The sequence below is a fragment of the Eretmochelys imbricata genome, chromosome 20 (genome assembly GCF_965152235.1).
Source record: "Eretmochelys imbricata isolate rEreImb1 chromosome 20, rEreImb1.hap1, whole genome shotgun sequence".
Classification (NCBI taxonomy): Eukaryota; Metazoa; Chordata; order Testudines; family Cheloniidae; genus Eretmochelys; species Eretmochelys imbricata.
The window spans coordinates 2,187,255-2,214,079 of NC_135591.1; the positions used below are offsets into that span (position 1 = coordinate 2,187,255).

The 26,825-nt window shown below is 65.6% G+C and overlaps 1 protein-coding gene across 3 annotated transcripts; it reads left to right on the forward strand.

Moving 5' to 3' along the window:
- The first annotated feature begins 304 nt into the window (after positions 1 to 304).
- Positions 305 to 26,797, forward strand: DGKA (diacylglycerol kinase alpha). Of its 3 annotated transcripts, none has more exons than XM_077838832.1 (24): positions 305 to 410; positions 9,608 to 9,703; positions 10,509 to 10,585; positions 10,759 to 10,909; positions 11,315 to 11,395; positions 12,455 to 12,504; positions 13,147 to 13,221; positions 13,516 to 13,635; positions 14,065 to 14,182; positions 15,200 to 15,288; positions 15,764 to 15,883; positions 16,009 to 16,107; positions 20,988 to 21,077; positions 21,815 to 21,888; positions 22,390 to 22,464; positions 22,858 to 22,943; positions 23,082 to 23,171; positions 23,406 to 23,566; positions 23,834 to 23,898; positions 24,415 to 24,505; positions 24,709 to 24,898; positions 25,289 to 25,409; positions 25,596 to 25,656; positions 26,174 to 26,797. In XM_077838832.1, the coding sequence occupies exons 2-24, from the start codon at positions 9,634 to 9,636 to the stop codon at positions 26,270 to 26,272; spliced, it is 2,253 nt and encodes a 750-aa protein (XP_077694958.1). In that variant the 5' UTR covers positions 305 to 410; positions 9,608 to 9,633; the 3' UTR covers positions 26,273 to 26,797. The 3 variants fall into 3 exon arrangements, with proteins under 3 accessions (XP_077694958.1, XP_077694960.1, XP_077694959.1); XM_077838834.1 differs by having other exon boundaries at positions 23,406 to 23,488; XM_077838833.1 differs by lacking the exon at positions 305 to 410 and adding an exon at positions 472 to 519.
- The last annotated feature ends 28 nt before the right edge of the window (positions 26,798 to 26,825 follow it).

Genomic DNA, 26,825 nt, shown 5'->3' on the forward strand with positions numbered 1-26,825 from the left:
CCAGCCCCCCAGCGCAGGGGCCGGATTCTTGCTTTAATTAACCCCTGGCAGGAAATGGGGGGGGGGCGCTCTGGGGGCCCAGGTGACTCTCCGGGGTTTGTTCTCACTGCAGATTGGTGCAGCGCGCCGCTGTCCCTTTAAGTGTGTCCCCCCCCCCGGGGGCTCGCTCAAATTGGCGGGGGCAGGAGGCTGCGGGCGGGGGGCAACTGGGTTCTGCGGAGGCTCTGGGAAGGGGCGTCGCAAACCGGCTGCAGCGCGGGGCCCGGGAGCACGGCACGGCACCGCACGGCACCGCACCGCACCCTACCCTACCCTACCCTACCCTACCCTACCGGGTCTGTGCGCCCGGAGCCCGCCGGGGCGCCCCGCTTCGCTGCCGGCGCCGGGAGGGGAGCGGCCGCAGGAGGAAGGTGCGGGGGCCCGGGAGGGGAGGCGCCGGGGCGGGCTGTGATGTCAGCGGGGCTGGGCTCGGGCGGGCGGCGCCCCAGGCTCGCCCCGCGCTGCCGAGCTCCGGACAAGGTAGGGAGCGCCCCGGGGGAAGGAGCTGCCGGGCGCCCGGGACCCCCGCGACCCCCGCCCGGCTCCGCGGCCCCCGGCGCTGGGGAGGGGCAAAGAAACTGCGGCGTCCCGGGGGATCCCGGCGCTTCCGCGGCTTCCTCGTCCCGCAGCGCCGGGGGAGGAGGAGCCGGGGTCTGGCCGCGTCCCGGGCCGCTTTGCCCCGGGTCCGGCCGCTCCCCGCCCGGGCGATTGACCTGGGTGCCCGGGGGGTCTCTGGGGCGTGACCCCGCGCCCTGCAGTGCCAGGCGCTGGGCACAGGAACAGGAGCTGCCCCCGGGGGCCAGGCGCTGGGCAGGGGAAGGGGCTTCTCTGGGCCCCTGGTTGGCCCCAATGTGACCCTCTGGGCTGAGCTGCTTCAAGCCATCCTGGCCCCGGTGGGGCTGCCGGGATGGGGAGGGCCGCGTGTCTGGGCTTTTGCACCCATTCAGAGAGTGTGTGGCCAGTAGGGATCCCAGATCCTGCACTGGCGCTCCGGCCTGGCCAGGGCCAGAGGGTTCCCCCATTGCCCCTGGACTGTAGGTTTATAACCCGCGGGATGGCCCCTGCCCCAAGGAATCTGCAATCCCGAGCCCCCGCCTGGCGGGCAGCGCCATGCCCAGGTTTGCAGAGTGCTCGCCACATCTGCCATGGCTTCTCCTGCCCGGTAGAAAGGGGCCGGGGCCAGGGCCGTGCCAGCTTTCCCCACCCACCCCCCTAAGCCGCCACGAAGGAGCCATTGCCATGCAGGGGGGGCTGCAGGGACGGGAAGGGGCCGAGCAGGAGGAGGCTTTGGGGTGTTTGGCTGAGGGTGGCACAGTGGGCCAGGCAGGGGGCAGTGTAGCGAGGGCCAGAGGTTTGACCAGGGGGAACAGCGAGGCAGGGCAGAGGGGGAGACCCCTGCCTGAGGTGATGGGCCAGACTTTCCAGCCAGCAAACACCCCCAACCCAAATCCGGTGCCTACTGGCTGCTCCGCTCTGGCTCCAGGCGCAGCTGGTGAATCTGACCCCCAAGGGCTAATCCAGCTGGGATCAAACCTCCATCCTGGGAACTCTGGCTCTGCTAAATCAAGAAGCCAGCTGAATGGCCCTTGCAGGGGGAGCCAGTGGGACTGGGCCTGGTGCTCGGTGGCATGGGGGAGTCCTGAAGGTGGGGGAACACTAATGGATCGGCTCCCTGTGGCCTGGATTTTTTTAGGGGTTCAGCCTCCCATGGGATTTCGGAGGCAGGTTTCTGTGTGTGATGCACTGGCCCAGGCGAAAACCACCCCCCAGGTCTCAAGTAACAAAGGCAATGCCAGCTTGTTTAACTTTTATATATGTAAAAAAAACAACCCTTCCTGGGCCAGGCTGGGGCTTCGTCCGGTCCGGCTCCCTCGCCGCCAGGGCAGAAATCACCCCGAGTGCGTCGTGACTGGACCGCCAGTGGGCACCTTCCTTCAGTGCTGGGAAGGCTGAGTCAGTCCATGGGAAATGGAACCCAGGAGTCCTGGCGCCCAGTCCTACCCGCCCCTCGGTTGGCTGACCCTCGGGGCGAGTTTCATGTTCTGTTTGGATTTGACGCTGTCTTTCCTGGAGCCTGGAACAATCCATTGGGAGAAACCAGCACTGCAGGTGTGCGGGCTGGCTGGGGCGGGTTTGTCCTGCCCCCAGCAATTCTCCTTAGATGGGAGAGGCACCGTGCAGCTGTGTTCACCCAGCTCCAGCCATGTGCCAAAGTACACGTTTACCCAAGAGCTCGAGCGGGCGCTCCTGGGTAAATAACGCGCGGCGGGGGGGGTCACAATCTGCCGCCAGAGTGATTGTTAATTAAGGAGAACAAACTAACTTCCTGCCAAGGTCTGAGCGGTGGCCAAACAATAACGTGCGATTTCCTAGTGCCTTTCCTCCCCCAGCACTGGCTATAGACAGGTTGTCTTCTGCCATGGAGATGCAGCCACCTCTGGGGTGGGGCGCAGCAGCTGTTTAGACAGTGCCCAGCAGAGAGGTGGTTTGCGGTCTGAGGGCAACGCCAGCACCATGCAGAGGGAAGAGGGCCCCCATTGGGCCGCCAGCCCCACTTCCAGCAGCTCCTGGCTGTTTCTTGGCCCTCCCTCGTCCAAGCGCTGACCCAGTTCAGGAGGCCAAGTGGGGGGGGGACCCAAGGCTGGGTGGAAACTCCCCCCCACACATGCTCATCCCTTCTATGGGTCAGGTGGGGGGACGGGGCAGCAGGGGGTCAGGCTTGTTGGATCCCTCTGACTGTGGCGAGGCAGGCGGGAGGGGGTGCAGGGTCCAGCTGACTTAACCCCTTCATGGGGGGTTGCAGCCTAGAGTGGCCCATTGCTCTGGGGGTGGGGGAGGCCGATCAGGCTTCGCTGTGAAGTGAGGCGGGAGGCGCGTTTGCAGAGGGACCAGGATGAAACAAGAGCCTACCTTAGTCAAGGGGCCTTGGCGGCGCCCTGCCGGGTGTCATGAGTTTGGAGGGGGCTCGGGCCAGGGAACCACGTCCCCTGCACTGGCAGCCTGAGGAGAGGGGCCGAGTGGGCCGCGGAGACCCTGGACTAGCCTCCCTGTGAGGCTGGTCCCGGGGCGGGGCAGAGCCATATTCACCGCTGGCAGTGGGGGCATCTCAGTGGCGCTCAGCTTGTGGCTGCGTGAAAGGGCCTCCCCACACCCTTCCCCAGCCAGCGTGGAGCTGGGATCAGGGCTCTTGACCCCGCCCTGGAAACTCTGCGAGTCACTTAGAGCTGCCTTGGGGCTGCTGTAACCCCTGCGGGAGGCAGGCCAGGCCCTAGGCTTTGGGGAGTGCAGTGAGTGAGGGCTTTGCCCTGCCCCCGCCTAGGAACAAGGTCCCCCAGAGTCAGACACCAGGGTGATGGGCCCGGCACCAGCAGAAGCTCCGAAGGCTCTGTCCCCGGGTGCTGGTCCGGCAGGCGCCAGGGCGGGAGCATTTCCTTAATTCAAGCCTGCTGGTTCTACAGGCCTGGACTCAATGGGAACGCAGGGTGTTGGCCTGACAAGGGCAGGGAGTAACCGGCTCCTGGTTCCTTTGCTCCGCGGCGTTTGGATCTGGCTGGGGGCTGCGTCCGAGCCGATGGCTGGGCTGGTGGAGAAGCCGGGGAGATAGCTGCCAGGTGGAGGAGTTCAGACCCTCTTTCGCTTGGCTCAGCTGTTCCAGGAGGGGTTGGGGCAGCTGCCTTGTGTCCAGCGAGAGTGAGTTAAAATGGAGAGTTCCTGCCCTGGAGTCCTGGCACCCAGCCCCCTCCCCAGGCATTAGCCCCCACTCACCTCCCAGAGCTGGGGATAGAACCCAGGAGCCCTGGCTCCCAGCCGCCCTCGAGCTCAACCGCCTTCTCTGAAGCTTCTCCTTGTGCTGTCCCTTTAAGACTAGCCTGAGGGGGGACAACCTGACCTGACCCCCATCAGTCAGGTGGGGGCTGGCAGCTCAGCTGGAGCATGGGTGGGACCAGCCAACCCTCAGGCTCCTGGCAGTGGGGCCAGGCTGCCCCTGCCTGCCTGGGAAGTCCCATGCCCATCTGGGACAGGTAGGGCTAAGCAGAGTGGGGGAGACAGCTGGATGTGAGGGGGGTTGTTCTGTGGGCCTGGGGCTAGTCCCAGAGCAGGACACTGAGCCATTCCCTTGAAATTCCCACCCCTCCTGCACGGCTGGTCGGCCCCCTGCTGAGTCCTGGACCATCCCCCTAGCCCAATGCAGGCTTCACCCCCCCACCATTCCCCCCCCGCTCGGCTTCCCCAGCGCACCAATAGTCAGTAAGTCAGGGAGGTTGGATCCCATTAGGGGTTTAGCCATGAATCCCAGAGGGGGTGGGCGGGGAGCCTGCCAGCCTGGGCCAGCACCCCAGCGTTCCCACCCCCTGCCTCTGGCCAGCACTGGCTGGCAGGAAGCGCGGGTTGCTCCATGCATTGGCACTGAACCAGGGAGCCTGGGCTCAGCTGGGCCAGGGGTGGGGGGCAGGATGTGATGCTCTGAAGAGGGGCAGGCCCAGAGCGGGAGTCGAGACATCTGGGTTCTGTTCTGGGTGCTTATAGGCAAGTCCCTGCCCCTCTCTGCCTCAGTTTCCCCATCTGGAAAGCAGGGACGATTCTGGGGAGGCTGTGAGGCTAAACTAACGACTCATGTTTACCAAGCACTTTGGGACCAGGACTAGGGGGCACCAGCAGAGCTGACGGGGGAAGCCCAGGGCTGGCCTAGCAGGGGGCTGCCAGTCAGGGTTGCTAAGAAAGGTCATTTCTCCCCCCGAACGCCCTCGGCCATGCACTCGCTTGCCTTGTGCAGCTCCCGGGTACCGTGGCGCTTGCTGGGGGTGGGCAGCTAGAAGCACGTGGCAAGGGTGAGATGTGGTAGCGGGGGGAGCTGCCCCCCCCCAGGTTGGGGAGCTGCAGCCCCATGCGAAGGGGGGGCGGGGTGGGGCTGTTGGCACGCCAGCCACCTTGCCAAAAATCGGCTGGTTGGTGTCTGTCGGCAACACGAGTGTGAAATCTCCTCCATCCCGCTGGGATAAACTGTGCCCCCCCCATGAGGAGTGATGGGGCTGGGCCTGGCATGGGCTGGCGAGGGGGGGCCCCTGGTGTCCCAGGGAAGGAAGCAGCTATTTGAGCCCCCCCCTCCCCAGCCGCTGCCCCACCCATGACAAAGGATCGTGGGGAGGGGCTTTTCCCGGGATCGCCTGGTCCCCGGCTTGTGGCTAGGGTGCCGAGGGGTGTCTGCCACCCGGGGTCGCTGGGAGCCAGGGGCTGAGGGGGACTGGCTGGACCGTTGGTTGGGGGGCTGCTGGCGCAGCAGCGTGGGTCCCTGGTGTCCCCTCTCTTCTCCCTGGCCTGAGCCCGCGCGTGTGGCCAATTGCTGTCCCAGGAGTGGAGTCAGTCCTGCCGGGGGCCAGGCAGAGCCAGGCTGGGTCAGAGCCGAGGATTCTCCGCGTCGTGTGCTGGGCATGGCCAGACAATGGGGGCAGCAGGGCCGGGGCCCCTGCTCGGCCGTCCCCTGGGGATCACGGTGTTAAGCTTTGGCCTCCAACCCCGAACGGCGTCTCCCGGCATCTGGTTTCCATTTGCCGTGCTCGGCTGGTGGAGCCAGGGGCAGGCGGGGCTGAGCTAAATTTAGCGCTGCTGATGGAGTTAGCAGGACTCAGTAACCTCAGGATCACTGGGATGTGTCCAGGGCGGAGTCGGTGCCCTTCCCCCTGGCCTGGGGTGCCAGCCCTCCTCCGAACGGCTCAGGGAGAGCAGCGGGGATGGGAGCCAAGACTCCCAGGTCCTGTTTCTAGTTCTGGGATGGGAGTGGGGTCTAGTGGTTAGAGCAGGGGAGCTGGGAGCCAGGACTCCTGGGTTCTTTTCTCAGTAGTGCTGCTGGCTCACAGTGTGTTGTGACCACTATGTGCCTCAGTTTCCCTTCTATAAAGGGCAGGGGAGCAGGATCCTATCAGGGGCTGTAAGCACATCCAACAGGTGCTAGAGAAGGTTCATGGCACCATTAACAACAGGGTTTTATTAGCTTTGCCGCTAAGTTTGTTCAATCAGATGCAGCGCCCGGCCCCTCCCTGGCACTGGGTGCACCCCTCACCCTGGCTGTGGCTGCATCTGCCTTCCCTGCTCTGATTGATGCTGGGCTCAAAGCGCACAGTTTCCTCCCCACCCCTGTGTGATTACCCTGTGGAAATCGCTGCTGCAGGATCTTCTGGGAGCAAAGGGGGAAGTGAGTTGACAGAAAGGCCAGGCCCACTGTAGGAGCGAGGCTGGAATTCTCCCAGGGAGCTAGCAATCCTCATGCTCCAGGGCCCAGCCTGGTCCCCAGCTGGGGTCAGGCAGGAATTTCCCTCTGGTCACAAGTGGCTGCCTTGCACAGCTCAGCTGCACCATCCCTTGACTGGGCTCCGTCTCTGAGGCCTGATCGGGCTGGGGGGTGTCAGCTGCTGCCAATCAGAGGTGAGGGTGAAGCTGAGGACCCGCTAAACTCACCCCCTAGGGGTGGCATCGACAGCAGCCTCCTTGAGAGGCATAGGGAAGCCCCATCATATCCCATAGCCCCCACCCCTCGGTGTGCAGCGGGGCCAACTCAGTGCCCCACTTCCCCGCAGGGCTGGGAGCTGCCAGGGGGTCGGTCCCGTGGGGTGGGGTGGAACGGCCCCCGAGCCAGAGCAGGGATGCAGGGGGCTGGCAGGGATACAGGGGGCTGTTAAATTGATCCCCCGGGGCTTGTGGGGAGCGGGCTCCCAGCAAGATTCCCATTCAGCCGGGGGTGGGCGGGTAGCTAGCCAGGCCCCTGGGATCTCTGCAGCCATGGCGCGGGTGCCAGGAGCCGTTTGCCTGAGCCACATTTCATGCCAGCACTCTCTTTCTTGCCTCCCCCTTTCCTTCCTGCCCCCCCTCGCCGGGGGGGGTCCCTGGGGGCGGGCGCTGAGCAAAGCTGTGTTCGAATCCCAACCCCCTGCATGAAAGTAGGGGGGTGCTGAGCAGCTGCCTGCTCCCCATGGCTGGGCATGTACCTAGGCGGTGGGGGGCTGTGTGCAGGGCATGTGCATGGCTGGGCAGACCACGGGGGGGTGAGGTTTGTGTAGGGTGAGGGTGGTGTGCATGGGTGTCGGGGCGGGGGGTACCGGTGCCCTGCCCCCACCCCTGGAGCCCCGGCTCGCCCTGTCCCAGCGGTTTGTTCCTTGCCCCGGGACAGCCCCATGTTTACCCTGAGAGGGAGTCATTTCTTGATGGGGGGATCCCTGTGGGCACCCCCCCTGCCCGCAATGCTCTAAAAATGGATCCACCGAAAGCAGAAGTCGTTCGTTAAGGGGCTTGGACTGGCTTTGTCATCTCCTCCCGCACTGGCCCCACCCGGAGCCAGCACAACAGGGTGGGAGGAGGGGGACTCCTGGCCCTGCTGCCCCCGGAGCAGCCGCCTGAGGCGGGGCTGGCAGGCAGGGGCTGAATTGGGGGTTGGTTAGTCACATGTCTGGGATGAAAGGGGGCGGCTGGGAATTAGGCAAAATCAGAGCCCCCCCCCCCTCCCGCCCCCAGATTCAGGGCCTTGTTGCTAACAGAACAGGGGGTGGTGCCAGTCGGGGTACAAGAAGGTTGGCAGAGCTAACCACTGGCCCCCAATCCCCTCCCAGAGCTGGGGATAGAACCCAGGAGTCCTGCTCCTGGCCCTCCTTCATTTTCATTGTTCTGCGTGTTAGCCCCTCTGCTCATATTAGCTCAGCCTGGGGTCCCCCTCTCCCTAGCCAGTGCCCCCAGTTTTGCACCTTTCTCCAGCAGCTCGGCTGGTGCCCCTCACTCCCGACTCACAGCCCCTTGCTAGCCCGGCCCTGGGCTCCCCCTCCAGCCACGCTAGTAGCCCCCAGCCCAACCTGGCTAAGGGGGTGAGTTACCGCCCCAGCTTCTCCTTGTGATGTCTTCACAAATGGTTGTATTGAGGGACTGATTTATTCTTGTTCTATAGCCCCTGTCATCCTGAAGGGCCACTTTTGGGGCAGGCCAGGGCTGGGAGAGCAGGGGCTGTGGGTCAGGATTGAGGGGCACCGACAGAGCTTGGGGGGACCCAGGGCTGGGAGAGCAGGGGCTGCGGGTTGGGATTGAGGGGCACCATCCAAGCCGCTCTCGGGTCTCAGACTTGCTGTCCGGGCTGCGAGGGGGCTGGCGTCCAGGGGGGCCGTGCTTGGTATTAGCCCCATTAGTGTTAATGGGAGCGGCACGTCCTGTCCTCTCCCTGCCCCACAGAGACCTTGGAGCACTTCGCGCAGCCCGGCAGCTCCCAGGTGTACGCCGAGATCTGGATTAATGTGAATAAATCATCGTAGTAATGGAGTGAGCCGAGGGCTTTGGCGGGCAGCGGATACTGGGAAAATACTGCCGCCGGGGAAGGAAACGGGGGGGCAGACACGCGATTCCAGCCCGAGAGCCCCTGGCGTGAACAACCCCTCACTCCCACTGGGCGGGCGGATCTCAAAGCACTCAGTGCTTTATTATCCCCTGGTGGGGAAACTGAGGCACAGAGTGGGGAAGTGAGTGGAGAGTCTGCGACATGGCTAGGAATGGGACCCAGGCATCCTGCGCTAACCATTAGACAGCACGTCCCAGAGCTGGATGCAGTGGGGGCACAATGCTAGTCAAGATCTGGGGGGTGGGGCTGGCGCAGCGGCCCCTCCCCGGCATTGCTGTTGCTCTTGGACCCCAGCCGGTCCATACGCAGTTTGCAGCCCGCTCTGCCTAGCGCCCCAAGCCCCAGCCTATGCTGAGAGGAGCTTGGCCTGTTGCCAAGACCCACCTCTTTCCCGCCCCCCCCCCAGTTCATGTCTCTGAATCAGACGATCTCCCCCCCCATCCCCAATTCACAGCGGCAATTGGAGAAACAGGAACCTCCCCCTCCCCGCCCCCCAGCCATGACTTGGCACCATTAAATATTTAGCAGTGCCGGCAAAGTGGCCGCCTGCGGAGAGGTATAAAGCACTGGAACCAGCTGCCCATCGCTACCAGCTCCGTGCCAGGCTGCTGGGGCACGGGCCAGCCCATGCGCCTCCCAAGTGTCCCGCTCCGGACCCCCGCAGCGCTGGCAGGGGTGTCTGCCCTGGCAATGGGGCTGTTCTGGGGCAAATGGTGCCCCCGTCTGTCGGCCAGCGGCCAGCCCACCCCAGTCGGTAATTGGGTAATATCCCTTTAAGAGCCCCTGGCGCTGGGGGTCTCAGCGGTGGGTCGAGCTGTGGTGGCCCCACTCCCACCCCCGACTGCCGTGGGTGCCAGCCCGGCCTCCTCTGCTGGGCTCCAGCCGCCCCAGAGCAGGGCCCCCCCGAGTTGGGATACCAGGGGAGGTTTGGGGGGCGCCGGGGGCTTGGCTGGCATTGCCTGGGGGCAGCGGTTGGTGCTTGCTGCTCTGGAAACAGATTGGCTCCGCCGGGGAATGTGCTGGCTCAGCTAATCCGGGAGGGGCGCTGCCCGGGGACACCCCCCCTCGGTCGCTCTCGCCAGCACCTCACCCGGGTCCGTCGCGCTCTGCATCCTCACTCCCCTGTCGGCTCCTTTTGTCTCTTCCCCCCCCCCCAGTCACCCCCCGGGAGTCTGTTTCTAACTGCCCCCCCCCCGGCAGCCGCGGCCCAGAGGCCCCAGAACGTCATGTCGGAGAGCAAGGATTGGGCCACCCTGAGCCCCGAGGAGTTCGCCCACCTGCAGAAGTACATTGACTGTGAGTAACCAGCTCTCCCCCCAGCCCTGCCCCCCCCCCACAGCCCCACTGGGGCAGGTGCCTGGCCCCAGAGCCCCGTGGGGACAACCCTGCCCTCAGAATGGTCCCACTGCCCCGGGGGTGGGGGGCTGCGGTAGGGAATCCCTGTGGGAACAGCCGGTGGCCCCCAGGGCATCGGGGCCCCAAGGAAAAGGGCCCCCCTGCCCTGTAACCAGTGAGCACCACCCCCACAGACTCGGTAGCCCGGGCTCCGCCTAGGGTGCGGGGCCGGTGGGGAGAGTTGCCACGGCTCTGGCAGGAGCAGGATCGGGCCCCAGGCGGGGGGGATGCAGCTGAGCTGGGCAGCTCCCTTCACCCAGCCATGCCAGCGTTAACCCCACCCACACCCCGCTGCGCGCTGGGGGGTTGGCCCCACTGGGACCCCCCCATCAGGTTCCGCAGTGCGGGTGGGGTCCCCTCTTTTGGGGATTTGCCCTGATACCAACGCTCCAGGCCTGCAGGTGGGGCCCATTTTCTGCCAGGGGGGAGGGCTGACCTGGCCCCCCGTCACAGACTCACAGGTCGTGCTCCATAAGGCTAGGAAGCTTGGGGTGGCGGGGAGGGCGGTAGAGTGGCTGGATTTGCCCCCAGAGCAGGGCGGGGGCCACGGTGGCAGAACTGCAGCTCTCGCCCCCGCCCCCCCAGCAGGGGAGGGGGAGGGCTTGGCCCCGGGTCTGGGCAGTGTCTGCTCCAGGCCAGGGCTGCTCCCCACTCCCGGCTGGGAGGGACCCTGGGATCGTGACTCTCCCCATCTCTCCCCCCCCAGACAGCAGCAAGAAGGTCCAGGACGTTCTCCAGGAGTTCTACGGAGATGGCACCTTGGTGCAGCACCTGCAGGGAGACGTGAGTCCGCCCTGATGGCCCCCGTGCCCCACGGGGGTGGCCCAGTCTGTCCCTGGAGCCCCTCTGCTCTGAGCCGGGCCGGCCCCCTCCCTCCAGCTTGGAAGCGCCGAGCAGAGGCCCCCCCCGGCCCAGGATGCCCCCTAACTGCCCCCCCCCCTGCTGCCTCCCCCCAGTCCATCGACTTCGAAGGTTTCAAGCTGTTCATGAGGAGCTACCTGGAGGCCGAGGAGATCTCGGACGCGCTCTGCCAACACCTCTTCCTGTCCTTCCAGACCTCGCCTGGGAGGGCCCCGGGGGAGCAGCCGGGCCTCGGGGAGCAGCCAGGTAAGGGCACGCACCGGCCCCGCCTGCTCTGTCAGAGCCGGAGAACAGTCCCCATCAGATGCCGACTGTACGGGGTATATGACACACAGCGGAGCAGTTCTGATCCCAGGCAGTGGGGGGCAGTCGCTAGCTAGCTTGCTGCAGTGGCCAGAGCTGGACTGATGATGGGGGGGGGGGCAACATGGGGCACAGGCTGCCTGGGGCTAGGGGCCTGCAGCTCATACTGGGCGGGGGGCTGCAGAGGGTCCCCCATTTCCCGTTGCTGCTCACCACTTCCCGCCCCCTCCCACCCATGCTGGCAGCTGAAGCCGAGGAGTGAATGGGCCTTGGGGCCTGATCTCCTGGGTCCCTGCTGTGTGGGGCAGGGGGGCTGCAGGATCCAGTGCGGGCTCTGTCTCTTTGCAGCCAGCGGCCTGGTCTGTGTCAACGACGTCTCCTGCTACTTCTCGCTGCTGGAGGGGGGGCGCCCCGAGGACAAGCTGGAGTGTGAGTCTGGGGGTGGGAACGCTGGGGGGGGGCTGTCCCACCCGCCCCAGCCCCATGGAGAGGTGACAAGGACAGGGCAGCTCTCGGGCTCCAGACCTGAGTTGGGTTCCTAATGGGGCAAGGGGTGGGGGGGGAGCCACAGCGGGGGGTGTCACAGGGTCCCCGGGCGATGCTCGGGAACTGCTCCCTACGAAGCCAGGCAGGACTCTGGGGAAGTCTCCTCTCGGGGAGCAGCCTGTCTTCAGGACACACAGCTCCCCCGGCTCCACCTTCCTGGGTCTGACCTCGGAGCATCCAGCCTCCTCTGCCCCTCCGTGCGCTTCCCACAGCCAGTCCGCCCAGGCGGGGTCCTGGGGGGGCAGAGGGTCCTGCCCCCCAACTCCGCAGTCAGACGGGACTCTCAGCCAGCCAGGAAAACAGAAGGTTTATTAGACGACAGGAACATGGTCCAACACGGAGCTTGTAGGTGCAGAGAACAGGACCCCTCAGCTGGGTCCATTTTGGGGGGCCGTGAGCCAGACAACCACGTCTGCCCTTCACTCCATGTCCTCAGCCAGCCCCAAACTGCATCACCCTCCAGCCTCCCCTCCGGGCTTTGTCCCTGTCCCGGGCCAGGAGGTCACCGGATTCCTTTGTTCTCCAACCCTTTAGCTCTCACCTTGCAGGGGTGGGAGGGTGGGGGGAAGGGCCCAGGCCATCAGTGGCCAGGAAACAGGGTGTCGGCTATTCTCTGTGTCCAGACCCCTGCACACGCCTGCCCTCTAGGGCTCTGCAATGATCATACCCCCTTACCCCCCCCCAGAGACTTAAGAACTGCATAGGGGAAACTGAGGCACTCCCACACTATTCAGAGGAAACATTAAGAACAGTCCCACTTCGTCACAGGAGGCTCGTGGGAGACCTTTGGGGTTAGAGGTCTTTCCCCAGAGGGGTGGAGGCTGACAGGCTGTGCTAGGATGTGGGTTGGATGGGGGCTGGCATAGGGTGGGGGTGGGGGGGCCATGGAGGTCTGGGCCTGGTTGGGGTCCCCCCACTGACTCCGCTTTCTCCCCCCCCCAGTCACCTTTAAGCTCTATGATAAGGATGGGAACGGCCTGCTGGACAGCTCGGTGAGTGCTGGGGGGGGACCACAGCCCCCCATTACTGTCCCCTTCACCCTAGTGCCCCCCACTGCCCGCTCTGAGCACCTGGGTCCTGCAGAACCCGCCACACTGTGCCTGGCAGAGGCTGGGAGCAGCCTCCCCCCATCTCTATGCCCCCGCTGGGTCCGGCCCTGCAGCAAAGGGGGGCCTCTGCGCCCCCCACCCCCAGGGATCCACAGGTGCTTCCAGCCTCAGGGCTGAGCAAGGGGTCCATCCCCAGTGCCCCATCCCTGGGGGGCTGTCTCCCCTCCCCCATGGGCCAGTACTGACCCACTCTGCCCCCCCCCGGGCTGGTTACTGACCCGTTCTGCCAGCCCTGCCCCCCCACCATGGGCCAGTACTGACCCACTCTGCCCCCCCCCCGGGCCGATTACTGACCCGTTCTGCCAGCCCTGCCCCCCCACCATGGGCCAGTACTGACCCACTCTGCCCCCCCCCCCGGGCCGATTACTGACCCGTTCTGCCAGCCCTGCCCCCCCACCATGGGCCAGTACTGACCCACTCTGCCCCCCCCCCCCGGGCCGATTACTGACCCGTTCTGCCAGCCCTGCCCCCCCCCCCATGGGCCGGTACTGACCCGCTCTCTTCTCCCCGCTCCGGGCCCCCCAGGAGGTGGATCGGATCATCACCCAGATGATGCGAGTGGCCGAGTACCTGGACTGGGACGTCACGGAGCTCAAACCTGTGAGTACCGGGCTGGGGCCGTGGGGTGCGTGGGGCTGCCCTGGCCCTGCCCCCTCTTGCCTGGAGGGGCACCAGCCCACGGGCACTGCAGGGGACAGTGTGTGCTGGGGGGCTGCCCTGAGCCCGTGGGGAGGGAGGGGGTGCAGGGCTGGGGGTGAAGCGGCTGCAGATGGGGAGTCCCGTGCCCCGGCCGTGGAGAGTGGGGGGGAGATGGGGTCCTTGGAGGGGGTGCTGTTGGGTGGGGGCTCACCCAGCCCCTCTGGAGCCCCTGAGCCATGTCCCTGCCCCCCCCAGATCCTGCAGGAGATGATGAGGGAGATCGACTACGATGACAGCGGGACGGTGTCGCTGGCTGAGTGGCTGCGTGGGGGGGTCACCACCATCCCCCTCCTGGTGCTGCTGGGCCTGGAAGTGGTGAGTCCCGGGGGGCGGGGGGGACGACACAGAGAGGGGCGACCCCTGGGGGGTCAGGGGGATCCCAGGGGGGCGAGGGGGGCAATCCCTGGGGGTGGCAGAAATGCTCTGAGCCGTGTGGGAATTCGACCCCCTCCAACGATGGGGATCCCCATTGGGCAAGGTGGAAAGCAGCCGGGGCATGACGGGCGGGGCCGGGGCGGGAAGCTCCCTACCCCCACCCCGATCCTTCCTGTGGGCCTGGGACCCCCCACGAGCCCTGATTTCCCCCCGCTCCCCCGACCCAACCAGTGGTAACCGCGAGTGGGTAACGGCCCACAGGTGAGCCCCACGCCCCTCGGGGAGAAGCGAGTGAGCTCTGTGTACCCCAGCCCCGCCCCGCCCCGCCCCCCCAGGGACCCCCCCGGACTCTCTCGTCTCTCCCCGCAGAACATGAAGGACGACGGGCAGCACATGTGGCGGCTCAAGCACTTTAACCGGCCCGTCTACTGCACCGTCTGCGAGACCCTGCTGCTCGGCCTGCGCAAGCAGGGCCTGGCCTGCACCTGTGAGTGCCCCGGCCCGGCCCCCCCGCCGGCCCCCTCCCTCTGGCCCCCCCCCGACACGGGCCCGGCCCTCCCCCCGCCGGCCCCCTCCCTCTGCCCCCCCCCGACACGGGCCCGGCCCTCCCCCCGCCGGCCCCCTCCCTCTGCCCCCCCCCCGACACGGGCCCCGGCCCTCCCCCCGCCGGCCCCCTCCCTCTGCCCCCCCCCGACACGGGCCCGGGCCCTCCCCCCGCCGGCCCCCTCCCTCTGCCCCCCCCCCGACACGGGCCCCGGCCCTCCCCCCGCCGGCCCCCTCCCTCTGCCCCCCCCCGACACGGGCACGGGCCCTCCCCCCGATACGGGCCCTCCCCCCGGCCGGCCCCCTCCCTCTGCCCCCCCCCCGGGCACGGGCCCTCCCCCCGGCCGGCCCCCTCCCTCTGCCCCCCCCCCCCCGACACGGGCACGGGCCCTCCCCTCGCCGGCCCCCCACTCGCCAGCCCCCTCCCTCTGCCCCCCCCCCGACACGGGCACGGGCCCCCCCCCTCGCCGGCCCCCCCCTCGCCGGCCCCCTCCCTCTGCCCCCCCCCGACACGGGCCCGGGCCCGGCCCCCCCCCCCCGACATGGGCATGGCCCCACCTCTGTGCCCCTCCCCCGACACGGGCATGGCTAGGGGAGGGGGATCCTCCCCCACCTCCGCCCCCCTGGAGAAATGGGCACCAGCCAGGGAAGGGCACCCAGGGGGCGCTGTGAGTTGTGTGGGGCTGGTGGGGCCCAGCCTGGGTGACCCCACCCACCTCTCATTCAGCCAATGAAACACCAGCAAATCAGCATTGTGTCATCAGCTCAAACTGCCATTGGCTGGCCTAACCCCCGCCCTTTTCCCTCCATTCAGATGTGATTGGCTGGCCCACTCGAAGCCCCGCCAATCATTGAGGGGGGACTGGGGCGGGGCTAGAGGAGGAGCTAAGCCCCGCCCCTGCCCAGCTTGTGCCCCTCCTCCCTGGTCACTAACCTGCTCAGGTGTCTTTTCTCCCTCCAGTCTGCAAGTTCACGGCCCACGAGCGCTGTGCCTGCCGGGCGCCCCTCAGCTGCATCAGCACCTACGCCAAGTCCCGCAAGGACACCAGCGTGAGTGGGGGGCAGGGACCCCCCGTGTCTGTCTGGGACGGACCCCCCGTGTCTGTCTGGGACGGACCCCCCGTGTCTGTCTGGGACGGACCCCCCGTGTCTGTCCGGCCACGTCCCAGCGCGACGGCCCCTGGTCCCCAGAACCATCCTCCCCCCGCCCCCAAGTACCTCCCATGTGCTCGCTAGCCCCATTGTACAGACGGGGAAACTGAGGCACAGAGCGCGGCAGGGACTTGCCGCTGATGGGCTGACAGACTCTGGGATTAGAACCCAGGAGTCCTGACTCACAGCCCTCCCCTCACCACCCTCCCAGCGCTGAGGAGAGAACCCAGGCATCCTGGCTCCCAGCCCCCCATAGCCCCTGGCTCTAACTCACTCACCCCACTCCCCTCCCAGCGCTGAGGAGAGAACCCAGGCATCCTGGCTCCCAGCCCCTGCTGGGGAGCGCTCACTGCCGCCCCCCCCGCCCCCGCAGGCGCAGAGCCACGTGTGGGTGAAGGGCGGCTGCGAGGCCAGCAAGTGCGACAAGTGTCAGAAGAAGATCAAGAGTTTCCAGAGCCTGACGGGGCTGCATTGCGTCTGGTGCCACCTCAAGGTGGGTGCAGGCCCCCCACCCCCACCCCACCCCCGGTGCTCCTGCCAGGCACTGGAGGCTGGGGGGCAGCTTCAGGGGAGGTGGGGCCAGAAGCGCGTGCTGGGCTAACCCCCCGTCTCCCCCAGATCCACGAGGAGTGCCAGCCCAGCGTGCCCCCGACCTGCGACTGTGGGGCCCTGCGGGACCACATCCTGCCCCCTTCGGCCATCTACCCCGTCGTGCTGGTGAGTGAGCCTGTCAGAGTCCCTGGGCGATGCTCTGGGACTGCTCCCCATGAAGCCGGTCAGGACTCTGGGGCAGTCGCCTTCCTGTGAGCAGCCTGTCTTCAGGACACACAGCTCCCACCTCCCTGGGTCTGACCTGGGAGCATTCAGCCTCCTCTGCCCCTCCGTGCGCTTCCCACAGCCAGTCCGCTCAGGCAGGGCTCCTGGGGAAGCCAGAGGGTCCTGGCCCCCAACTCCGCAGTCAGACGGGACTCTCAGCCAGCCAGTAAAACAGAAGGTTTATTAGACGACAGGAACATGGTCTAACACAGAGCTTGCAGGTGCAGAGAACAGGACCCCTCAGCTGGGTCCATTTTGGGGAGGGGGGCAGTGAGCCAGACAACCACGTCTGCCCTTCACTCCATGTCCCAGCCAGCCCCAAACTGAAACTCCCTCCAGCCCCTCCTCCTCTGGGCTTTGTCCCTGTCCCGGGCCGGGAGGTCACCTGATTCCTTTGTTCTCCAACCCTTTAGCTCTCACCTTGCAGGGGGGAAGGGCCAGGCCATCAGTGGCCAGGAAACAGGGTGTCGGCCATTCTCTGTGTCCAGACTCCTGCACACACATGCCCTCTAGGGCTCTCCAATGATCATACACGCTTATCGCACCACCTAGATACTTAAGAACTGCATAGGGGAAACTGAGGTACCCCCACACTATTCAGAGGAAACATTAAGAACAGTCCCACTTCGTCACATCTCTCCCCCCTTCGAGATCAAACTGAGCAGGGTCACTTTAGCTGGTGACCTGGGGAAGTTCGAAGCCACCAACGTTCCCATGGATGCCCCAGCATCTCTCCCATTCCTTGGTAGGAGTTGCACCAGGCCCTTCCAGTTTCACGCCCTCCCTTAGGTCGGTGGTGGTCTATAGCACTCGCAGGCCGCATGTGGGAAGGTTTATGCGGCCCGTGCCCTTTGGCCACCCCAAAACCCCAGGGGGTCAAACTGGGATTGGGTCTTCTCCCCAACAAGCTGGCCAAACACAGCCACTTGGTTATGGGACTGTTTAACTTTCTTAACAGCTTTCACTTCATCTGAGACCTTCTCAAAGCTATCCACACTGGGTCTTTTAACAGGACAGTCCAGTGGATCCATTCACAACAGAAAATTTCTGGCTGTTAGGAACTGAAACTTTCTTGATTAAATCACTTTCACACCCTTCAGTGGCAGTAAACTGCTTGCAAAGACTCCATGAGGATTCCTTTCCCTAGGGCTTGTCTATGCTACAATTCACCCCTCTCAGAAATTCTGCCCTTACCCTCTTTACCTAGGGCTTGCTCTAGAGGAACACTTTCATGAGCAACAACAGACTCTTTCTGGGTCTCCCTTACATCCAGAATCACCTCTGGCCCATCCGGTGAATTCCTACACAATCCCCTTTCAGGCAAACTTACAGACTTCCTAGATAAAAGGTCAGAAGCATTCTCCTTCCCTTTGCCACACACAAGTTCAGGAATCTTTTCCTTCTTGCTCCGGGTTTCCACACCCTCAGTAGGTAACACAATCACATCACCTTCCTGCTCTCCTTGTTCCCTGGCTAGGATCTCACCCTGATTAGACAGAGTTGCTCCACCCTTTCCAACAACACACTAGCAACAGGCAAAATACAAGCACCAGAATTGTCGGGTCTCTGGGATTTTGCATAGACACTAACTGGATGCGACCTAGTTACAGGGCCATTCTCCCGAGCAGACACAAACTTAGGACCATTCCCTTCTTGGGCTTTAGCTGAATCCAGAACCAGCTCTGAGACAACTGCACTATTCTCAACCATCACAGGCTGAAAGGCCCCTTCTGTCTGCTCCACAGACCAAGAAGAGCCGGACACACTTTCTCCTCTCCCAGACACACAGCTTCGGGTCTCTTTCCCCTGGTCCCAGCACACAAGGCTGGTCACAGACAACTGCTTGGAGACCGGGGTAGCTCCCTCCATAGGCAAGTCAATACCCCTGACAGACGCAGGCATGTTTCCTTCCCTGTCACAATTCTCCACCCAGCTAACAGGTAAGGTCCAGGGACACTCATCTTCCACTCTCCTCGCCTTCCCACCCTGCTGACTAGACACAGCCATCAGCTCACAAGGCTGCCTAGGCTCATCCAGACTTTCCTTATCGAGCACCTTGCCACTCCCCACAGATCCCCTGCCCTGCCTGTGTCTCCCCCCACTCAGCTGGGGTCTTATCTCCCCCGTTGCTCAGCACTGCCCTTGCTGTCCCAGTGGGGGCAGGCAGGGAGCTCGCTGCTTTCCTCACAGCATCAGAGCCAGCGTGAGCCCCCTGAGCCCCCTCTCCGGTGTGCAAGGGGGCAGGGAGCATCTCTCTGTCCCACCCAGCCCCAGGGGTCTGGTTACAGGCAGGCAGATAGCCTGAGCCTAGCCGCTCCTCCCCCCTGCCAGCCAGGTCATCTGCATTTTCACTGACCATTTCCCTCTCCACCGATTGGTTCCCTGGATTCAAATTCAAACCCTCGGCCGTTACAGGAGCAAGGCCTGGATCCTGTCCCAAAGAGACACAGTCACCCCACAACAGGGTCTCGCAGCCAATATCCCGGAGAACCCCAACGGCCAGCCAGCCCGACCCCTCCTGGGTCTGCACAGGGATCTGGGCCATAGGCAGGGCGAGGGGCTTCGTCCCTGGGACCTTCACCCAGCTCACACAGGCCCTCAGCCTCTGAGGCTGCACCACCCGGGGCCTGACACCAGTTCTCGCCGTCCCAGGATCTCGCCGTCCCAGGATCTCGCCATCCCAGGAATGTCTCCCCATTGACCATCCCCTTCTGCTCCCACTGGGGGTCCAAGGGCCTGGCCCAAGGAAACTCCACACAGACATATAGGTTGGGACCAGGAGTGGGAGCCTGTCCACGTCCCCACCCATCTGGCTGACGGAGTCTATGGCCTTGGGACCCAGCAAGGGAGCTTGAACCAGGGGGACCCTGCGGAAAAGCCCCGGTGTCTAACCTCCAGCCTGCTCAAAGGCAGTGAGGTGGGCATCCACATCCCCCCCACTCCTTAACCAGGGGCAGCAATTTAGTCTCGAGGTTCCCTGCGGAACTGGCCCCCCGGGGTCTATCCCCACTCACCCCTGGGGGGTCCCCTAGGCCTCTCCGCTCCCCCACCGCCAGTTCATGCTGCTGCTGCTTCTGCAGCTCTTTCTCGGGCTCGCGCTGTCTCTCACAGTCCTCTTGCTCTCTTGGACTCAGCTCCAATCCCGTCCGTCTCTGATCCCCCGATGGGGAACCCGATCGTGAAGACCCCCGTCTGGTCGGGGACAGGAGTCTTGGGGGTGCCTGGCTCCCACTCCACCTGCTCCCAGATCCTGCTATAGCCCCATTTGGGGTCAGGAATCTGTCCCTGAGTGCGGTCATCCTCCTCCAGCTGCGCGATTAACTCTGCTTTGGTGAACTTTCCAATGCTCAACCCTCTCTTTCTGCACAGGGTTACAATGTCCTTCTTCAGGAGACAGTGACAGGCCGTCACTCCGCTCTTCCCAAGTTGTTGTGGACTCACAGGCCTGTGTGCTCTCAGCTCCCCACGGTTTCCAGGGAGAACTCCTAGTGTGCCAGCCCTTCTCGAGGTCACCACCTCTTTGCCAGGGTCAAGCTGCAGACTCCTCCGCCCCTGGGACCGCTCGCTGCAATCCCCAGGGGAACCCTGTTACTGCAAAAGTCCTTCTCTCTGGTCACACACTTCCAGGAGTTAACCTCCCCCTGAAACCGTCTCTCTCTGAATCTTCAGCACGCCTGGTCCCCGTCAATCCCCCTTCGTTTTACTGCTCCCCAGTCACTTACTGCAGGAAGTGCCATCCATGGGGTGCAGTACATCCCACCGCTGCCACCAGTTGTCACGGAGTCCCTGGGCGATGCTCTGGAACTGCTCCCCATGAAGCCAGGCAGGACTCTGGGGCAGTCACCTTCCTGTGAGCAGCCTGTCTTCAGGACACACAGCTCACACAGCTTCCACCTTCCTGGGTCTGACCTCGGAGCATTCAGCCTCCTCTGCCCCTCCGTGCGCTTCCCCCAGCGAGTCCGCCCAGGCAGGGCTCCTGGGGAAGCCAGAGGGTCCTGCCCCCCAACTCCGCAGTCAGACGGGACTCTCAGCCAGCCAGTAACACAGAGGTTTATTAGATGACAGGAACATGGTCTAAAACAGAGCTTGCAGGTGCAGAGAACAGGACCCCTCAGCTGGGTCCATTTTGGGGGGGGCAGTGAGCCAGACAACCCCGTCTGCCCTTCACTCCATGTCCCAGCCAGCCCCAAACTGAAACTCCCTCCAGGACCTCCTCCTCTGGGCTTTGTTCCTGTCCTGGGCCAGGAGGTCACCGGATTCCTTTGTTCTCCAACCCTTTAGCTCTCACCTTGCAGGGGGGAAGGGCCCAGGCCATCAGTTGCCAGGAAACAGGGTGTCGGCCATTCTCTGTGTCCAGACCCCTGCACACACCTGCCCTCTAGGGCTCTGCAATGATCATACACCCTTATCGCACCACCTAGATACTTAAGAACTTCATAGGGGAAACTGAGGCACCCCCACACTACTCAGAGGAAACATTAAGAACAGTCCCACTTCGTCACAGAGCCCCCGCCGGGCGTATGGACCAGCCCAGAGCCCCTGGCTAGGGCTTTATGGACCAGTCCAGGTGCCTTTGGGAGGCCTGCCAGGCTGGGGAGTTCCCTGGCCCCACACTGGGGAGAGACCAGAGGCCACCAGCAAGGGGCTGTGTGCCCCATTGGGCTTTGAACCCAAAGGAGCAGCTCCGCCCCTTGAGCCCCACAGAGCCCTGGGGGCTGTTGGTTCCTCTCCCAGGGCTCTGGGCCCCTGCCCCCAGGTGACGCCCTGGCTCTGGGTTCCAGGAGAGGCAGAACAGCCAGAAGAGCGACGGCGGGACCCCGGTGGAGGAGACGCCGCAGCCCTGCACCACGCCCGAGGGCCAGGCGCTGCGGGTGAGTGGGGGGCGACGCCCCAACGGCGCTGCTCTTCGACTGGCACCTGCGGGACGCGGCCACTGGGGGGCAACGAGAGCCCAGTGACCCGAGCAGCCGGGTCGCTTGGCCCAGTAGGGGGCAGCAGCATGTCGGGGGGCTGGGAGGGTGGGAGCTGGCTGGGGGCCCTTGGGACGCTGCGGGGGGAGGCCGTGCCCCAGCCCGGAATAGACCCCGCCTAACGGGGCGAGGCCCCACAGCAGGGCCCCGGGCGGGGGTGGGGCCGGGATTTTGAAAAATGAGGGCGTTTATCCCTGCCCAGAATGAGGTAACAACCCCCCCCACCCCGCTCCCCAGGGCTCCCCCCCCACCCCCATTCACCCTGGTCCATACACACAGAGGGCTCTGGCTATTGGCTCATACAGGGCCCAGTGGCTCCCTCTGGTGGCAGACGGTGACCATGCAACTTGGCCACAGCAGCCGCCTCCCCTGAGCAGGTGCTGCTGGACAGAGGGTTTGGTGAACCGTCCAAGGTGCAGACCCCAAGACGTGCACTTCTTCCCACGCCCGCTGTGGCCCCAGCACGCCCAGGCTTTGCCTTGCCCAGCCCCTCGGCACGAGCCGCGGAGCCGCGCTCCGGCCCTGCAGCGGCCGCCGTGGGCGGTCATTTCCTGGAACCCGTCTGCGGTTTGCTCCGCCCGGCGCCCGTGACTCTCCCGTGTCTCACCCTCTCGTTTTCCCTTTCCCGTGCTCTGCAGATCGTCCCCATCCCTGACACCCACCCCCTGCTGGTCTTCGTCAACCCCAAGAGCGGCGGGAAACAGGGGGAGAGGTAAGGGGGGGGTCAAGCAGAGGGGGCTCTTGGGAGCCAGAACTCCTGGGTTCTATTTCTGGCAGGGCGAGATGTGTGGGGTCTAATGGTTAGACATGGGGCGGGGCAGGGGGAGGCAGGGCTCCTGGTTTCTGTTCCTGACTCTGGAAGGGGAGTAGGATCTGCTGGGTCTGTGCAGAGAACAGGGAGCCAGGACTCCTGGGTTCTCTTCCCAGTTCTCTGTCTGACCTTGGGCAAGTCTCTCTCTGTCTGTCTGTCTGTGCCTCAGTTTCCCCACCTAATATGACGGATGGAGGGGTTTGGGAGGGTTGTTCCGAGGTTGCCGGGCAACAGTCTCATTATCGTGATGTCATTGCTCCACCCTGGTCTAAGGGATATGCCCCTGGACAGCCCCCCCCCACCTCCCTCCCCATGATCTAGACTGTGTCGGGGGGGGGGGTGTCCATGGCAATGCCTGGTGTGGGTTCTCGCTCCTGACGCTCCCCTCGTCTCCACGACCAGGGTGCTCCGGAAGCTCCAGTATCTCCTCAACCCGCGGCAGGTTTACAACCTGATGAAGGGAGGCCCGGCCCCCGGGTGAGTGAGAATTCAGGGGCCCCCGGGGCCCTTCGCTGGGGGTCTCGGCCCTGCCCCCTAGTGGACTCTTGCCCACATTGCAACACCACGGGGCAGCTCCACGGCATGAATGGGAGGGGGGTCAAAGGGCATCGGCCGAGGGAGGGGAGTCGGGGAGCCCAGGGCTGGGGTACCAGGGGGCTGCGGGTCGGGAGTGAGGGGCACCGGCAGGGCTGTCGGGGAGCCCAGGGCTGGGGTACCAGGGGGCTGCGGGTCGGGAGTGAGGGGCAGGGGCAGCGGCAGGGAGCCCAGGGCAGGTCAGGGGGTAACTAACCCTTGGGGAGGATCTGGCAGGGAATGGGGTGCGGGAATCCGGGCCCCGGCGCTGACCCAGCTCTGTGTCTCTGTTCGCAGGCTGAACTTTTTCCGGGACGTGCCGGATTTCCGGATCCTGGTGTGCGGCGGGGACGGCACCGTGGGGTGGATCCTGGATGCCATCGGTAGGTGGAAGCTGGAGGGGGGAGGGGGAGGGGCAGGAAACGGGGCCCGATTCTTGGCTGGGGCAGGAACCACTTGGACCCTGCCCTTGGAGGGCCAAGGAGCCCGCCCCCCCGCCGACCGTCCCTCTGTCCTTGCAGATAAAGCCAACCTGCCTGGGCGCCCCGCGGTGGCCGTGCTCCCGCTGGGCACCGGCAACGACCTGGCACGATGCCTGCGCTGGGGAGGAGGTGAGTGATGCCCGGGGGAGAGCTGGGCCCGGGGGTCTCCCTAGCCTGGCACCCGCCCCCCCAGGAGACCAACGGGCGCGGCCTGCCTAGCGACCCCCCACCCCCCGCTCAGCCCTATGGCCCCATCCAGCCAGGTGCCCCCCTGCCCATCTCTGCCCCCGGCCCCGCTTAGGGAGAGGCGGGGGGGGCGCCTGGCACTGTCCCCTCCCGCTGAGGCCGTGCCCCCGCCCCCAGGCTACGACGGGGAGAACCTGCGAAAGATCCTGAAGGACATCGAGAGCAGCAGCATCCTGCCCATGGACCGGTGGCTGGTGCAGGTGACCCCCGAGAACCCCGCGGAGAAGGGGGACCCCGTCCCCTACGAGATCATCAACAACTACTTCTCCATCGGCGTGGTATGGCCGGGGGTGGCTGTGGGGTCTGAGCCCTGGCACTGGCGGGGGGGAGGAGGGTGGCTAGAGCCCAGTATGGGGGGTGCGGTTGTGGGGGGCAGGATGGAGCCCCCAGGATGCGATGGGACTTCTCCCTGTCCCATGCTCCACATGCAGGAGCCTGGCTCGGTGTCACTCCCGTCTGGCCAGCATAGGAACCGCGGGGGGGGGCTGCTGAGCCCCCCCCCCCTTATCCGCGCTGGGCTCTGACTGCATCTGTCTCGTCTCCAGGACGCCTCCATCGCTCACCGCTTCCACCTCATGAGGGAGAAGTACCCTGAGAAATTCAACAGCAGGTGTGTGGGGCTGGGGGGGAGACGACGAGGGCAGGCGGGCAGGTGGGCATGGCAGGGGCTGGGCTGCCAGCCACGCTGTATCCTCGGGGGTTCCCGGAGGCACGGGGGCCCTGGCCTCCCGTGTGGATCCCGGCTGGGGCGCAGGGAAGCTCGGAGCGGCTGATCCAGCCCTTGGGGAGCCCGTGGGAGGCGGCGACTCTGGGTCCATGGCCTGGGCCTCGCCCATCGCACTGGTGACTCCCTGAGACGCCCCCCCCACCCAGCTGAGATGGGCTGGGAGCCAAAGCCAGCACCCTGCCCCCATGGCACCCCCTGCTGGGACGGCAACAGCCGGGCACTCCCCCCGCCCCCCCTTCCAGTGTCCTGCCTGCCCCCACGACACCCCCTGCTGGGACGGCAACAGCCGGGCGCTCCCCCCCGCCAGCGCCCTGCCCGCCCCCCCCTCCCGGTGCCCCCTGGTGTGGTTTGGTTTGTTCAGTTTTCCACCCATGGGTTGTGGGGCTGTTTCCTCTCCAGGATGAAGAACAAACTCTGGTATTTAGAATTCGCCACGTCCGAGACCATCTTCGCCACCTGCAAAAAGCTCAAGGAATATCTGAGCATTGAGGTGAGGGACGGAGCCCAGCGCTGCCCCCCGCCCCCTGCCCCACGCATGCCCAGGGCCCCCAGCCATCGCCCCCTGCTGGCAGAGCCCAGGGCTGGAGCATGAATTCTCTGCCTGGCCTGCAGGGCGAGCACCGGGTGGCCTCTCTGGGGTGGGAGCTGGTTTACGCAGGTCCCCGGTTGGTAACGAGGGCTCTGCCCCCCCAGTGCTGCGGGCAACCCCTGGACCTGAGTGGAGCCCTCTCGGGGGTCGCCGTCCTCAACATTCCCAGCATGCACGGCGGCTCCAACCTCTGGGGCGAGACCAAGAAGCCGCTGGGCGAGGCCCGGAACAGGGCCACGGGGAGCCAGCCCGAGGCCGTCACCGACCCGGAGACGCTCAAGACCTGCGTGCAAGGTGCGGAGCTGGGGGGCGGGGCCTGCATGCAAGGGGCGGGGCCGGGGGTGGGGGCAGGAGTGCCATGGGGGCAGGTGGGGGGCAGGTAGTCATCCCATGGGTGGAATTGGGGGCGGGGCCTCAGGTGGAGCAGAGGTGGGGCCTTTTCTGCCTTGGCCCCTCCCACTAAGTGGAGCTATTAGAGCCCCGCCTCCTTAAAGGCTCAGCACCCTATTGGGGGGCTGGGTCCATGAGGCGCTCCCCAGAGCAGGGGCCCACCTGCCACCCCCTGGCCCACGGAGCTGGTTGGGAGGGGGGGAGCCGGGTGTGGGGGCTGGGCTCACTCATCCCCTGGCCCTGGCCCCCCGGCAGCATGGGGGGGCCAACACTGACGGCCCCTCCCTCCCCCAGACCTGAGCGACAAGCGGCTGGAAGTGGTGGGGCTGGAGGGCGTGATCGAGATGGGGCAGATCTACACCGGGCTGAAGAGCGCAGGCAAGCGGCTGGCCAAGTGCTCGGAGATCACGCTGCGGTGAGCGCCGGGGGGCACCGGGGGCAGAGGGGGTGAGGTTCCCTGGGGGCAGTCAGCCCCCATGATCTTACGGGAGGCAGGCTTGGCCCTGGGCCCCGCCGCGTGTTGGGGAAGGTCCCAGCCCCCTGCGGTGGGCAGGGTTGGCGGGGGGCTCTGTGGGGCTGTCTCACACCGGGGTCTCCGCAGGACCCTGAAGTGCTTGCCCATGCAGATCGACGGGGAGCCCTGGATGCAGCCGCCCTGCACGGTAAGGAGCCGTATGTGGGTCCCCCCCCCCGCACCCCCCAGAGCCAGCAGTGGAGATCCGAGCCCCCTGCAGCTTTCCCAGCCCCTGCGAGAGGCCTCAATAGACCCCCCCCCCCCGCCCCGCCCGCCCTACCCTGCCAATCCGTCTTGGGGCGCGGAGGAAGCCGGGGCCGCCTGGTGTTGGGAGGGGGGCTGGGGGCCAGGGCAATCGGCTCCGCTACCTACCCCGGGCAGAAAGGGGCCCGTTAGGAGCGGGTGCGGCACCCGGGTGCCCCTCGCCTGCTGGTGGCATGGGGCCAGGGCTAGCAGGTGTTGGGGCGGTTCGGAGCCATGGGGCTGGGGTGCTGGCAGCCCCCCCCCCCCCCCATAGACAGGAGGTGCCATGGAGGGGTAGGTGCATTACTAGGGAACCTGCAGGGTGGGGGTTGTGTGGCTGGAGCTGGGGGAGGGGACGCTTCCCTGCCCACACCAGAACCCCCCCCAGCGTGTCCTTCCTCCCCCCACTCTCTCTCTTTCAGATCAGGATCACGCACAAGAACCAGGCGCGCATGCTCTTGGGCCCGCCCCCCCGCTCCTCCAGCTTCTTCGGCATCAAGAAGGGACCCCATGAGTCCTAGGGGGCATAGCTGGGGGCCAAGGATGCCCCCCCCCCGGCCCGGCCACCTTGGCTCTGAGCGGGGACCAGCCCAACTCCAGGGGCGCTGGGGGGTTTGGTTCCTGCCCCGCCCCCCCGGTGCAGCCTGGATGTCGCGTCATTTTGGGGGTGGGTGTCACGCCTGTGGCCCCACCAGCCTGGGCCCCTTCCCTGCCCGGGCCCCTCTGCTTGCTGTCCGCAGTAGCGAGCGGGGGGCGGGCGGGAGGCCTTGGTCTAATCCCCCACCCCCCGCTGCTGAGAGTGCTGGCCCCCACTGCCCACCCCCTCTTGGGTGTTTCTGCCCCATGGTGGGGAGGAAGGGGGCATCTGTATCTGCCCCTCCTGTGCATCTCTGGCCCCGGCGGGTGGGGTGGGAAGCAGCGTGCTGGGCCCCTGCGTACCCTACATTCCAGCCCCCCTATTTATTGCCCCCACAGTCCAAACTCCCACCCCCCTTTGAGATTTCAAGTGCCTCGTCTTACTAATAAAGGTTGGAGGTTTTTGTTCTCCCCCCCGCCCCATCGTGGTTGCTGTTC